Source organism: Pollachius pollachius, assembly GCF_949987615.1.
Source record: "Pollachius pollachius genome assembly, chromosome: 7".
Lineage (NCBI taxonomy): Eukaryota > Metazoa > Chordata > Actinopteri > Gadiformes > Gadidae > Pollachius > Pollachius pollachius.
In genome coordinates, this window is record NC_136940.1 from 20,519,678 (window position 1) to 20,533,969 (window position 14,292).

Genomic DNA, 14,292 nt, shown 5'->3' on the forward strand with positions numbered 1-14,292 from the left:
TTTGGGGCGTAGCGAAATGCAATGACGTCATTGACTGACGTTGTTCGCGGCCAATATGCATTCAGATATGGCCAAAAAGGGGCGGAGCTATTGGTCAGTGGTTTTCCCGCACTACGCGTCACAGGCTAGCTAGGATGATTTAACCCAGCGCTAACCTATTGGCTCAATGCAATGGCTTCTTGCATCAGATGGCTCAGGTTTCGACTGAAGGATTCTGCCGGTTTGGCCACAGTTTCCAGGTAAACGTTTTGACATTATTTACTTTTCCTTTCCTGCTTTAGGATAATCAAACGCTTGAAATAGAAGACAATGTGGTTATTAAACGTGAGCTACTTCCGAGCTATCGACTGTCCTAGTTGGGTGTGAGTTGCTCTGATGTTTGATTTCAATGAGATCGTTGAGATTATATAAATATATATATTATTAAGGGTCATGGGCATTTGTTATTTTTTTGCCTTTCCCATTATGGCAAAATACACAATATATATTGCCAATATAGGTGGGGTAATTCAATATTCTCTAGTAAGCTTCATTTTAGCTTTCATCTTGGCCTTCTTAGTGTTCAAATGTGTACCGATTAGATGGGTTGTCTCTCCTTAATCGCGCTAGAAACTGTTTTTATATACAATAGTTGTATTGGTATAATTTGGTTTGCTGACAAGGGACAATGAATACTAAATACGAACTATTCAGTCATCATTCGTGCCATTGTTGACAGACCATGAATGTTCTGGGGTCCATCTCCCCCAATGAGCTCCACCGGAAAGATCTCCGATATTGAACGCCTTTTATTGAATTTTAAACCATATTGCGAGGCAAGTGGTTGGTGTTTGCTACATTGTCCACAAAGTTGAACATCTATGCTCCATCGTTTGTGTTTTCCATTTCATATTCTCTCACCTGCATGGTCTTCACAGTTTTATATCATGTCTCTTGCCCTCGTTAACATTTACTTATTATAATTTGAACCCCCTCTATGGTGCAGTTGGCAGATATGGTGATTTACAGTGCGATGGCAGACCTGCAAGTCTACCAAAACGCTCTACAGGTAAGGCATGCAACCGCAGCTGCCCTTTCAAACCAATATGGGTCAATCATGTAACTTCCTGATAAGGCATACTTCCCTAGCACAGACGATTCAAGGAACCATATTGCTGAGTCATGAACTCTGTTTAGCTTCTGGGAATACCCAGGTCCGATCATTTACACACATCCCTTTTAGGTTGTTAAACATTAGCCCATCCTGTTGTGACAACACACTTAGTGTTGGTACTAATTTGTCTGGTTATTTTGTAGGTCAACTGCTTTACTTGCAGATTCTGAATAAATACAAATACTATTATCAGTGTTTCGGGGCATGGTGAACAATAGTGATTATCTGTGGGGTTCTTCTGGTCCTTTCATTCAGTTTCAAAGGATATATAATATCTGGTTATTCTCGCACTTTCCCCTCTCTCCACCCCCCCCCCCCCCCCCCCCCCCCCTCGGTGCGGTGTACTCACAGTCAAAGAGAAGCTCCCTGGCTGTGGGCCAAGAAGCTGACTGCAAAGGGGAAAGTCAACAGAATGGGACAACACCGATGGAGAGAGGTACTACATAAGTTACATGGTTATAATACAACTTTTAAATACTACAAGCACTAGCATCACTAGGTCCCCTTTTCACTCCACACCAGCTATGGTTTGTAATCATTTGAAATGAACACATTACTGTTTTAAGACCCCCACATCAACCCAGGGCTTGTTTTAATCAATTTGATATGTGCAGGGCTATGGTAAAGTCTCTTTTCTCGGTACAAGATGGTGTTGTAATTAGGCTTTTAGAGGTAGTGTCGTGAAGCAACCCTTATCCGTTCAGAGAAGTTGTTCTAACCACTAAGGTCATGGTCTGCAGCAAGATGTTTTACTGTACCAATGTTGAAGCGAAAGGTCTAGCATGTAACCTTCTCTAATATTTTCCAGGACCTGTAGAAATTGAGAAAAGCCAGCCACTGAACATTCCAGAAGCAGCCAAAAGAAAGAAGAAGAAGAGGACCAGAGCAAAAGACAGCTTCACAGGGAGCTTTGACGGTACAGACTCACATCTTCTCGAGTGATACGATTAGTGATAGTCCGATTTTAAAAGGCTAATGGTTGATCTTTTCTCCCAGATGTCTACAAGCTGACTGAGGAAATTTTGGGCCAGGGAGCGTGTGCTAAAGTGCAGGGATGCATAAGTCTTCAGGATGGGAACGAGTTTGCAGTGAAGGTAAGGTAACAGGAGCTTGAATCCCACAGGAAAGAGCTACAAAAGATCTATCTATTTTGCGGTCAGCAACTTAAGTGCTTTTGAACTTTGCCGCTGAATGTCTTGATTAAATAGTTAGTTAAACAATCTTTTTACCTTTCTTACCTCCAAATGAAAGAAGGCAATAACCCTTCTAATATGGTAGCATAGCATATATTTTCTCATTATATCACATAGCATAACTGCGATATAAAAATACAGAGGCTAGATTTGTATATAAAGTATTTTTCTTTTTGCCCTAGATCATCGAGAAAAGCGCGGGCCACAGTCGAAGCAGGGTTTTCCGGGAAGTAGAGACGCTCTACCAGTGTCAGGGAAACAAGTGAGAACCCATTAACAAACGTGACTCATTTCAAAGGTGCACCGACAATCTCTAATCTTGGGTCAACTTATTCCTCTCAGGAATATCTTGGAACTCATCCAATTCTTTGAAGATAGTTCCTGCTTCTACCTGGTGTTCGAGAAGCTGCGCGGAGGTAAGCATTAATGATTATGATTTTTAGTAAAATTGTAATGACATTTATTGCCACCATTTATATATCATGTGATATCTGTCATATTGTTCCCATAGGCTCCATTCTAACACACATTCAGAACCGGAGGCACTTTGATGAGCTGGAGGCCAGCAGGGTGGTCCGGGATATAGCCCTAGCTCTGGACTTCCTGCACACTAAAGGTAGGTTGCCATCCAAAGAACTCCTCTGAGCATCACCTGGATACATGGAAGTCTGTTGCTTAACGTCGTCTTCTTTCTTTGATCCAGGCATTGCACATAGAGACCTCAAACTGGAGAATATCCTTTGTGAATACACCGACCGGGTAAGATAATAAACTATCTAACCTTCAGCTGGTTTTGATTTAGTGTTTGACTGCTGATATGAGAGTTGTAAGCCCTCTTATCTGTTACCAGGTGTCCCCTGTGAAGATTTGTGACTTTGACCTGGGAAGTGGAGTGAAGCTGAGCAGTGCCTGTACACCCATCACAACTCCAGAGCTCACCACACCGGTAAGACCAGAAGTTGGATTGTTTTTATGTGATGATCCCACATACTGCAATCACAAAGACCACTGACCAACGTTTCATTGCAAACACAAATCGGTCAGTCCAATAGCCTAAACATAATTGACCAACTCCTTCACTCTGGGAGTCTCTCTCCGCAAATGAAAGGGCTAGTAAGTGATGTTTAGGCTAGTGGAATCAAGCCTTGAATTAAGCATGTTACATGTAGAACGCACACACTTTATTATATGCTACAACTCGGATGTGTTTTTATTTTTTCACGACTTGAACGACGCAGCAGATGTCGAACGATAATCCTTCCGTACACAAAAGTTGATCTCGTCATAACATTGGCCCCCCCCCCCCCCCCCCCCCCCCCCCCCCCCCCCCCCCCCCCCCCCCCCCCGCCCCCCAGTGTGGCTCTGCGGAGTACATGGCCCCCGAGGTGGTGGAGGTGTTCACAGACGAGGCCTCCTTCTACGACAAGCGCTGCGACCTCTGGAGCCTTGGGGTCATCCTGTACATCCTGCTGAGTGGCAGCCCCCCCTTCACCGGCCACTGCGGCAGTGACTGTGGCTGGGACCGGGGAGAGATGTGCAAGACCTGCCAGGTCGGTACTAGTGCTGCACGATTTGTTGAAAAAGTCATATTGCGATTATTGTGGACAATATTGCGATTGCGATATGATAAACAAATGGTGTCATGAGTCTACTTGCTTGGTTATCAAGGAAAATGCACACAGATAACTGATAATTTTAAAATGTTTATTTCTCAACTCAAACTTAAACTAGCATAAAAAATACAAAAACGAAAAAATGTGTACGGTACTGTTTTCAAAATAACAATATTTTACAAAATTAAATAAATAATAAAAATATATGTATTTCAAAATAAAGGCATTTCTGCAGTGCAAACTTGTTAGGTTTTCTCAATAGCACAACTAAATAGAATAAATAAGAAAATACAAACATATTTTTTAATTGAATGGCAGCCTTTTGCCGTTATACAATCGCAAAGGCTGATATTGCGATTCGATTAATCGTGCAGCACTAGTTGGTACCCCTCAACCCCTCCTAGCCAGCGTGGTTCCCAGCCCTCTCTTCCCACCATGACGCAGCCGTATAAAGGCTGTACGCCATTCGTCTGATGGTTAGGCTGCACCGTGGGGAGTTCCACTGTTTTGAACTGGTGGCTCCCTCTGCTCAGTTAGAAGGAGTAGAGGGGATGCAGGAAGGGCGATGAGGAGTATAGCATGAGCTTGTGGCAACGCTCAGCACATAATGCTGGTGTTAATTTTATTTATTTATTTTGCTCTTTTTAGAGTCACCTGTTCGAGAGCATCCAGGAAGGAAAGTATGAGTTTCCAGAGAGAGACTGGGCCCGCATCTCAGAAGAAGCCAAAGACCTCATCTCCAAGCTGTTGGTTCGGGATGCCAACCTGCGTTCCAGTGCTGCTCAAGTCCTCCAGCACCCGTGGGTGCAAGGGGTGCGTGTCCCTATATTGAAAGTTGACAATCGTTTTTGTGATTTCTTTTTAACTTCATGCTCAGAAAGGTGACCAACTTCATGTTCACATTTTGACCCTGGCCTTGCTTTATTAAAAGCAATGTGTTTACAAGTCCTCCTTTCTTTGCTAATGTTTGTTTGTTTATATTCCTCCAGAATGCTCCCGAGAGAGGTCTTCCCACTCCTCGTGTTCTGCAAAGGTGAGCTCTCAGCTTTTCATGCAAATTTTTAGTTTACTTGACAAGTGGATGGCCTCTTATCCATTAACACTGTTGCGAGTAATACACCATCCACCCACGACTTGGGTAATTTCTGTAGAAATATTAAGCAGTATGTCTGCGTGTGGAAGGCTGCGCAATGAGTGCATGGGCAGAGTTCATGCACGTAGCAGGGTGGTTAGTTGGACAGTCAGTTCTGGCGTGCTGAATGAATCGATTGGAAGGGTTTAATGCAGTCCTGCGACAGCAAAGGGTACAGCATATTACTATTAACTTTGCCCGAGGATATGCGTTGTCGATTGTCATCTGGATGGATAGAGTATTTCAACACGAACAACCATAAAATGTGCCTTCCGTATCTTTAAAGGTGATACATTATACCACCAGGTGTGAGTTTGACGTTACAAGCCATTTTGAAAATCTGCCTCTTCTGACTTCACAAGTGGGCGCGTCCACCTAGATGTGTGCTGGATAGATCAGTCTACCAGCCTACCCAGTGGACTATAGCAAACGTTGCTCATCTATCCATCATACATCTAGGACAGGGGTGTCAAACAAACAGATGATTTGATCAGGCCCAAGTATGAGTATGTCAAAAAAAAAAGTAAGTCTCTAGCCCATTCCTGTTATGATTTTCTAAAGAAATAACCAAAATGCTCACTCCAGCCGCTAGGGGGCAGCCAAAATAAAAAAAGGAAGGAATGCCACACTTGTCCTTGTTTCACCACAAATAAGAAGTTATCAAGGGTGACATCCCCATTACCAAAATGTCTTTCTCAAAAAGAAGAAAAGTGGATTCAGAGTGCAGAGTTTTCCAGGAAAAATGGACTGAGAATTATTCACAGAGGTGAATACAAAAGCAGTGTGCTTGGTATGTAATCAGCAAGTATCAGTGCTCAAAGAATATAATATTCGGCGCCACTATGAGACTCCTCATAAAGAAAAATATCACCTTTTGAAAGGACAACTAAGAAGAGAGGAGCTAGACTAATTGTTAGCTGGTCTGAAGAAACTGCAGTCTACTTTTACTTTCTGCCGCGAGGTCAGTGATGCAGCAGTGAAAGCCAGCTACCTTATTGCTCACGAGATAGTGCAAGCATCCAAGCCATTTTCTGATGGTGAGTTCGTGAAAACATGCATGCTGAAGGCTGCAGAAGTCGTGTTCCCTGAAAAGCGATCTGCCTTTGCCAACATTAGTCTGTCGCAGATAGGGTAACAGAGCTCTCAGGAGACTTGGGCAGCCAAATGAATGACAAAATCAAGTCATTTATTGCTTTTTCGGTTGCAATTGATGAGAGCACTGATATAACAGATATTGCTCAACTGGCCATTTTTTTATTCAGGGTGTTGATGAGACTTTGACAATCACCGAGGAGTTCCTTGATTGGTGCCTATGAAGGACACTATTACAGCGAATGACCTATTCAGCTCTCTCATTGGAGTGCTGGACAAGGTCGGAGTGGACTGGTCCCTTGCCGTCAGCCTGGCTACAGATGGCGCACCATCAATGGTCGGGAGGATGGCAGGCGTTGCGACAAAATCCCGAGAGAAAGTACAGACCGCAAATGGGGGACAAGATTTTTGGGCATTTCACTGTATTTTGCATCAAGAAGCGTTGTGTTGTAAAACACTAAAAATGGATCATGTTATGAGTGTGGTTGTAAGAACTGTAAATTTCATCAGAGCGCAAGGTCTGAATCAGTTTGACACTTTTCTCAGAGATAATGACATTCAGGCTAGCCTACCATACCACACTGAGGTATGGTGGTTAAACCGAGGTGCCGTGCTCAAGCGTTTCTTTGAGCTACGAGACAATATTGGACAGTTCATGGAGAAAATGGGTAGCCCAGTGAAGGAACTTAAATGTCTGCAGTGGGTGCAGGATCTTGCCTTTTATGGTGGATATTACACAGCACCTGAATAATCTTAACAAAATGTTGAAGGGCCGCAAAATAATTGTCACTCAGTATAACGACAGCATACGCGCATTCAAGTTAAAACTGTCACTCTGGGAGACGCAGCTATCTAGCGGTGACACTGCCCATTTCCCATGTCTAACCGCTGTGCGTGCAACCGGACGTAATGGTGATATGGATCAATACAAAGACAAGATAACAGGATTGCTGCAGCAGTTCGAGCGGAGGTTTCAGGTCTTCAGTGAACTAGAGAAGGAATTTGCTGTTTTTCGACCGCCATTTACAGTCAAGACTTCTGACATGCCAGCTGACATCCAACTTGAGATAATTGACTTGCAGTGTGATACCAATGTGAAGGAGAAATTTGCGTCGGTGGGCTTGGACACATTTGATCAATATCTCTTGCCAGGGTACCCCAAATTAACATCCCTGGCTGCAAAGGTTTTATCCATGTTTGGGACTACCTATCTTTTTGAACAGGTGTTCTCTGTAATGAACGTAAATAAAACAAAGCACCGCTCAAGGTTAACAAACACACTTGAATGACATTGTGAAATGTGCTGCTACTCAGGATTTGACACCTGATATTGAGGCACTCGTAAAGGCTAAAAGATGCCAAGTTTCAGGAGCCAGCAGCAGCAAATATACTGCAGTGAGAAAAAAAAGAGTTAATCAGCAAGTAGGCCTGGGCCTAATTCTTGTGATGCTCTTTCAGAAATATTTGCACTCTGACGAATACAGATCTTTGAAAATAAGTTTACTCAGGTTTCATGTTAAAAGACAATGAATATTGTGCAGTACATCATTCTCAGCTTCAGTAGCCTACAAAACAGTTAGATCTGATGTAGCCTAATCTCATTGCTCATGCACTGCTATAGCTTTTATGTTTGTTTATTTTATTTATATGTGCACATTTACATTCTCAAGGCAGTATGATAGCTTTCTTCATAGCTCCCACTTGAGTTTGTTTAGTGTGGTGAGTTGGTTCAGATGTAAAAATGTATTCACTCAACTCTATAAATATAAACCAGTTGTTAATGAATGTGAAATGCATTTTATTTCAATTCCATTGGCCTATCTGTGAATAAATGTGTTGTGCTAATATAGATCCTTGTGATTATGTAGGCTACAAATGTAGGCTGAATGATAAAGCATAGCACTGAAAAACAAAGCTAAAGATTTGGAGTTGACATAGGTTATTTTGCCATTATTTTACTGGTCCGGCCCACTTGAGATCAGATGGGCTGTATGTGGCCCCTGAACCAAAATGAGTTTGACACCCCTGATCTAGGAGGACACGTCCCCCTATGATGTCAGGAGAGGCAGAATTTCAAAACGGCCTGTAACGGCTAATCACACTCACACCTGGTATTAAATATGTCACCTTAAGAGCTATACAGATAATCTGAACTTGACTGTACCGAGCACAATATCAAGGCCTCCTCCCCTCTCTACGCCTCCAGGAACAGCAGCACCAAAGACCTGACCCAGTTCACCGCCGACGCCATCGCCTTCAACCGCCAGCTGTCCCACCACGACGAGGAGCTGGAGGACGCCGAGGCCGGCGCCGTGGTGGCGGCCGGCGCCGTGGTGGTCTGCTCCATGCGTCTGTCCCCGCCCTCCAACTCCAGGCTGGCACGCCGACGAGCCCAGTCCAATGCCATGCGCGCCGCGGACTTCCTGCCCTCGCCGGAGACTGGCGTCGCAACTTGACCCCACCCAATAATGATGATTATGATGATATGGTAAATCTAGAAAACCATTTTTGAAGCATTCCTCTTCTCTGGCTGGAGCCCCTCTCATGCACATCGTTAATCGCATCTGCATCCTTTATTTTCAACAGTACCATTTTTATTTTTTTAAAGGACTGATGCAATGTGTGAAGGAATGACTCAAACAAACAGTACTGGTGTTGTGCAATATAGTAGCTCAGTTGGGAACCTTGACTGGCATTGGATGATGGAAAAGGCTCCTGTGTTTGGCGTATGTTTTAGTGTAGCCTTGTGATGGGTCGTTTCCATTGGTGAAGTACTTTTCATGGTCGTTGGTCTTATCTGGACCTGTAGCACTTGGAGGGACATGTAATCCCGGCTACCTCATGTCTGTTAGTGTTTCCTGTCCTGTTGCAAGCTGTGATGTCGAGGGTGTTTTCAGTTGGTTAAGTGATGACTCTTATTGTTAAAATATGCACTTAATTTAGGCGGCCTTGAGTTGATAGGTTTTCTGAAGTAAGCATATCTATAACATTGTTATTTTTTTACAAAGGGTTTTAGGTTTTTACAATAGGATGACTTTTATTTTGTGTGTTGCTTATTATGGGAACCTCAAATGATAAATACAGCTACTGATGTAAAAATCGTCTTAAGATTTGTATTTATATTGTTCCAGCTGTGAATGTGTTCTTACTGAGCAGTGATATTATATATTTTTCCCTTTTTCTAAGCTTTATTTTTTTACATGACCTGACACCTGGCATGGGATTTTCCAGCTCCTCAACCTGTGAGACACAGCCTACCTGTTCACTTTAAACCATTACTTTGGTTATTAGGCACATGAAAGGTGAATTCAAACCGTGGTGCTCCTTAACCGCCAACATAAGACCTCTGATTCCTTAGGTGCACGTTGTTTTGGTGTTTGTGTACAACTGTGACCCCATCATCCCTTATGTGATAGTGAGAGAAAGTATTGATTTGCCTCATGTCTCTGGTCAATCTAAAGGTGGTTGAGTTCTCATGTTGCATGTTGCTCACATGTGTTAGTTTTAATTGTATAAAATTTATTTTTTAAGAGCTGTTGTAAAGGGAATCCATATATATTTTTTAATTAAATTATTTATAGTTCTATATAGTTTGTTCTTTTGTGATTGCCCTTTAGCAATCTACCAAAACCATGCATTGAACAAGTCGTAATTTTGAATACATGCCCATTTCTTTCACCCACATTTTTATTTTATGCTCTTCTATACATATTTTTATTATGTGTTTAGTTATCCTTTGTCTATACTAATAAACCTTTTGTTATGTTTCGTGGGGTCACCAACAGAAGTCGCACACGATTTTATTTTTATTTTTTTCTTCTCACAAAGCTATTAACTTTATTGGCTATGTGGCTTAATGTTCACGGCATGTGAACAGATCCTTCCCTGTTGCCATGGACACTACATCCCTATAGCAACAAAGGGCAGACATTAATTAAGAGATTTTCTCTGAGGGAACCCATTTGAAAACGGTAGCTTGTAAAAGCCCTCCCACTCATCACGTAACATTATTTTTTTTCTTTTACGTACGGATGGTGAGTAAGAAACATTGAATGCGATTGTATCTGTGATATAGGCTACTGTGTTGAACCTCTTGAGACCCTATGCAAATAAATGCTCTCCGGTGTATTCCTGCATTCATTTTCAAAGCTGCGTTCACAATAAAAACTGATTCACAAGAACCGTCTTTCCTCATTACTTTTTATTTTATTTTTTATTAGTATTAGGTAGCAACTTTTTGTAATTAAAATAACTCCAGTATCCACTAAATGCAACAGTGTGATGCGATTGGCTGGGTGGGAGGGGTTTGCGGAGTGTTGATAGTAAGATTATTGTAAAAAAAAACATCAGCCTTGACAGCCTTGATATGTCCAGATGACTGAGCTTCAAGCTTGTTGATATGTTCCATATTACGACTTTAAGAATAAGATTCTCAATCAAAATCATTTCACCATACTATATTCAACACGAATAATTAACAAGAAAACATATCCTCAGGGGAAGTCAGAAATGATTACAATTTCCTGAACTCCTGGGCGGACAAATGGTTAGGCGCGTACCCGTTGCCTTTACGCCCCCACTTGAGCGCATTTATAAATCAACGCATCTTCCTCAACCCGGTTAATTGTTTCATTGGCTCACAGCGTTGTAGTAGCCTAGGCCTACTCATCTCCACTGGGATCCGCAGTGGAATTGTTTAATTTTAATCTGGAAAAAAATGGCTTTAAGATTACCAAGACCGTCCAAGGTAAGTAAAGACAACAAGCGTCAGATTGTATAACCTGTTAGCGAAGTCTACAAAAACGGTGGCTCTGCACTATAAGGAGATGGATAAAATGCTTATTTGAGGAGAATGACAACGTTCTCTATATCATTTCAAATCGTCGGTCTCTTTCTTGAATAATACCTATCCCATCTCCCACTTTAAGGTTAGTAAAACAAAAATAAAGGTGTCAAAAAGTGACCAATCTGGCTTTTTTTTGCTCCTCTTCCAGCTACCTTCTGTAATAACTAATCGCACACGATGCTGAAGGAGTCAAGCATCCATATGCTGCTTGGATTTGCGCTTTAAAAAAAACCATCCAGAACTGCTGTCTTCACCGGGGGCCCGTGGAAGCATGGCCCCGGATGAACCCCTCTCCTCCTCCAAGCCACCGCTTGGAACACCAACCACTCCCGCTCAAACCAGGCTCCCCAAGAGGCGCGCCACGCGGCCGCCGAAGAACCTGCCATCTCCGGCGCTGTGCTGTGCTTGCGGGCTGTGCGTCACGCTAGCCGGCGTCAACATTACCCTAGTGGGTGCCTTTGCGTTCGGCACCCTCGTGCCCAGCAACAACCCGCCCATCGTCATCGGACCCCTCCTCCTGCTTGTGGCTTTGGCCCTTTTCACGACGTGCTGTGTGTTCAGCAGGAGGTCCGCGCGCCCTGCTACGGCTGTGGGCGCGGCGGGGTGCGACTCGAGCTCGGGGCTGATGATGATGAAGATGGGAGGCGCCGTGGCGTTTGAGATGGAGACCAGTGAGCACACGCTACCGGACACCATCGCCGTTCAGCTTAGCCCCACCGACTCCCTGATGTCGTCATCGCCCATCCAGGAGGAGCACCCTGCTCTAGGCGCAACCACGGGGACAGCGCGTGGGTTGGGTGAAGGAGAGGCGGGCCCTGCTGATGGGACCCCTACCCTTCCTTGATCAGCGTGCAGGTGCAATGGCTACGTTCGGATCCAGCCATGATAAGACTTATGCAAAGTCTTGGAGTCGTCTGTGGATCTCTGTTGGTCAATTGAGATGTTCAATATCTGCATGATAACATCACAATTTGACGTGATTTTAGTCAGGACTTGCCAAGCCAAACTGTATTTCCAGTGGTAAATATGCACCACTTATGCAAACGTAGAGGTTCTGTTAATGCTGAGAAAAAAAATTATATAAAAATCCGACAAAGCTGGCTTACGTTTCAGCTTGCAGACACTTGAAGTTACGTTGAATGTCATACATATCACCAAATAATACTTAACAATCGAAAATAATGCTACTACAATACTATTTTTACAATACTAGACCTATCACTCCTTCATCACTCACATTTATAATCATACGATGCTTTTTGCCCGTGCGCATCAGAACCAGCATCTGCTGGTCACGGCTCGATTACTGCTGTTTATCTATCATTACACTATCCCCCCCCCCCCCCCCCCCCCCCCCCCAAATCGAGATGAATGTTTAATGAATCATTAGAATTGACGAACACTGAACAAAATGTAATGAAAAATATATGTCATTATACATTTTATCCAATAATAAAATAAATTTTATTTCAAATACATTGTATTAATTCAAGGATACAGTTGATAAAATCCAGATTCCTGGATTGTCCTGTGGAAGTGGAAGTGGAAGTCCTCAGACTTGTGGACATGCTCGGAGTGGTGGAGCTGGGATGATCTACCCCTCTTCAGGAGGACTCTTGTGGCAGTAGGGTGGCTGAGGGTCCAGGGGAATGTTTTTATTTTATTTTTAGGTTAAGAGGGTCAAAGGTCAGGACCTCCAGCAAGTGACCTCCGCTGACTGTCTTCTGAACGAGTTTGTGTTTCTAATGTTAATGGAAACAAATGGCTTAAGAGACATAATTCTTTCCATCTTCGTGTCATGAGTGGTTTTACGTGACGTTATGCCGTTTTCTGCCGCTAGAGGGCGCTGCTGCCCTTCACCCCGATCACTGTCCGGTCTCCACCATCCCTTAGCTCTTTTCATTAGGTCAAATCATTTCGTTGTTTATGTAACATATCTTGTCTTACTTAACAATTATAGACTGCATTAGCCCTTTTTTTTTTTTTTTACTTTATATTTATTTATTGAAGCAAAGCATGCACACTAAACTATACACATACAGATATAGCCAACATAATATTTAATATAATAACATCATAACAAAACTTTATCGTGGTGTGAATATCTCTAACAATATTCAGATCATACATCCCTATGGATAAAAAACGCTTAGTCTACCAAGTTCCCATCACAGCCACAGACAATCCAGTAGCCAGTATACTTTATTTATACATTTAAATGTGTTTCTTTAGGTTATTCCTCTGTCAATGCAATATTAGAAAACCTATTAACTGGCAGTTTAACAAATGTTTTCTATTTCCTTTGATCCATTAATGACCCTAACCCTATAACTAAGCATATTACCCAATATCATTTGATACACATTACAAAAAAAAAAGTTTAATAAAGAACTACGTCATCATTATAACTTACTTTGGTGTTCTCGGGCCGGTTGTATCTAGTTTGCTCTGTCTCTATAGGGAGAGGGTGCCTTGCATGGTCGCCTCCTAGTAGCCGAAAAAATACATTTCCCAAAGGAAATCTCACATATTCCCAGATAACATGAAGATAGAACAGCAGCAAGGTGACGGTGTCTTTGTGACCCCATCTTGTACAGATCCATCCTGCAGGTGATCCAGGTGGACAACCCTTTGTTTATCTCTGTTGCTTTCTCTTAAAGCACCAACTTCTACCCATCCTGAGATGATTGGTATGGCATTACACCAAAACGCCTGAGGTTTGGCATTAATCATCTTGCATTGAAAGAGTAAAGTGTTCGACTCTATTATTGTCAATCCCACCCCGTCTAAAGAGAAGGGCAATTCATACCATCTCCCTCAACGTCACTATCGCCACACATTCATCCTCACGGTATAGAAGACTAACATCTAATTCCTAATGACTGCCACCAGTGTTGACTTAGCTATTGTAAAACAAACGCTATCTCGGTCATGATATTAATCCTAATCTATTTCAAAGGGAGGGCTGGTGCTGAATGGGAAAGAGGGCTGCTGGGTATTACCATCGAGTGATGAATGCATTAATGTCCACTGGAGCTGAATCAGACATCACTTTTCTAGAGGCTGATCGCTCTATTAGTTTCCCTCCGTTATCTACCTTCGTTCTTTCACGTGTAGCTGGTCATATGCTGCCCAAGATTAGTCTGGCAGTCAGCCAGCTCTGCTCACAGTATTTAGAAGACACAATTCATTCACAGATCTGGAACCAGCCAGCTCTGCGCACAGCATCTAGAAGACATAATTAATTCACAGAGATCCCCAAC

The 14,292-nt window shown here is 42.8% G+C and overlaps 2 protein-coding genes across 2 annotated transcripts; both read left to right on the forward strand.

Annotated features, from left to right (window-relative positions):
* Positions 1 to 158: 158 nt before the first annotated feature.
* On the forward strand, positions 159 to 10,364 carry mknk1 (MAPK interacting serine/threonine kinase 1). The gene is made up of 14 exons (XM_079739376.1): positions 159 to 239; positions 986 to 1,048; positions 1,505 to 1,589; positions 1,962 to 2,069; positions 2,150 to 2,247; positions 2,529 to 2,608; positions 2,689 to 2,762; positions 2,858 to 2,962; positions 3,050 to 3,105; positions 3,197 to 3,292; positions 3,702 to 3,896; positions 4,608 to 4,772; positions 4,949 to 4,992; positions 8,390 to 10,364. The coding sequence occupies exons 1-14, from the start codon at positions 189 to 191 to the stop codon at positions 8,637 to 8,639; spliced, it is 1,470 nt and encodes a 489-aa protein (XP_079595502.1). The 5' UTR covers positions 159 to 188; the 3' UTR covers positions 8,640 to 10,364.
* A 451-nt stretch (positions 10,365 to 10,815) lies between these two features.
* LOC307078486 (transmembrane protein 275-like) lies at positions 10,816 to 12,296 on the forward strand. Its single transcript, XM_079740334.1, has 2 exons — positions 10,816 to 10,930; positions 11,178 to 12,296. The coding sequence occupies exon 2, from the start codon at positions 11,301 to 11,303 to the stop codon at positions 11,871 to 11,873; it is 573 nt and encodes a 190-aa protein (XP_079596460.1). The 5' UTR covers positions 10,816 to 10,930; positions 11,178 to 11,300; the 3' UTR covers positions 11,874 to 12,296.
* Positions 12,297 to 14,292: the final 1,996 nt, after the last annotated feature.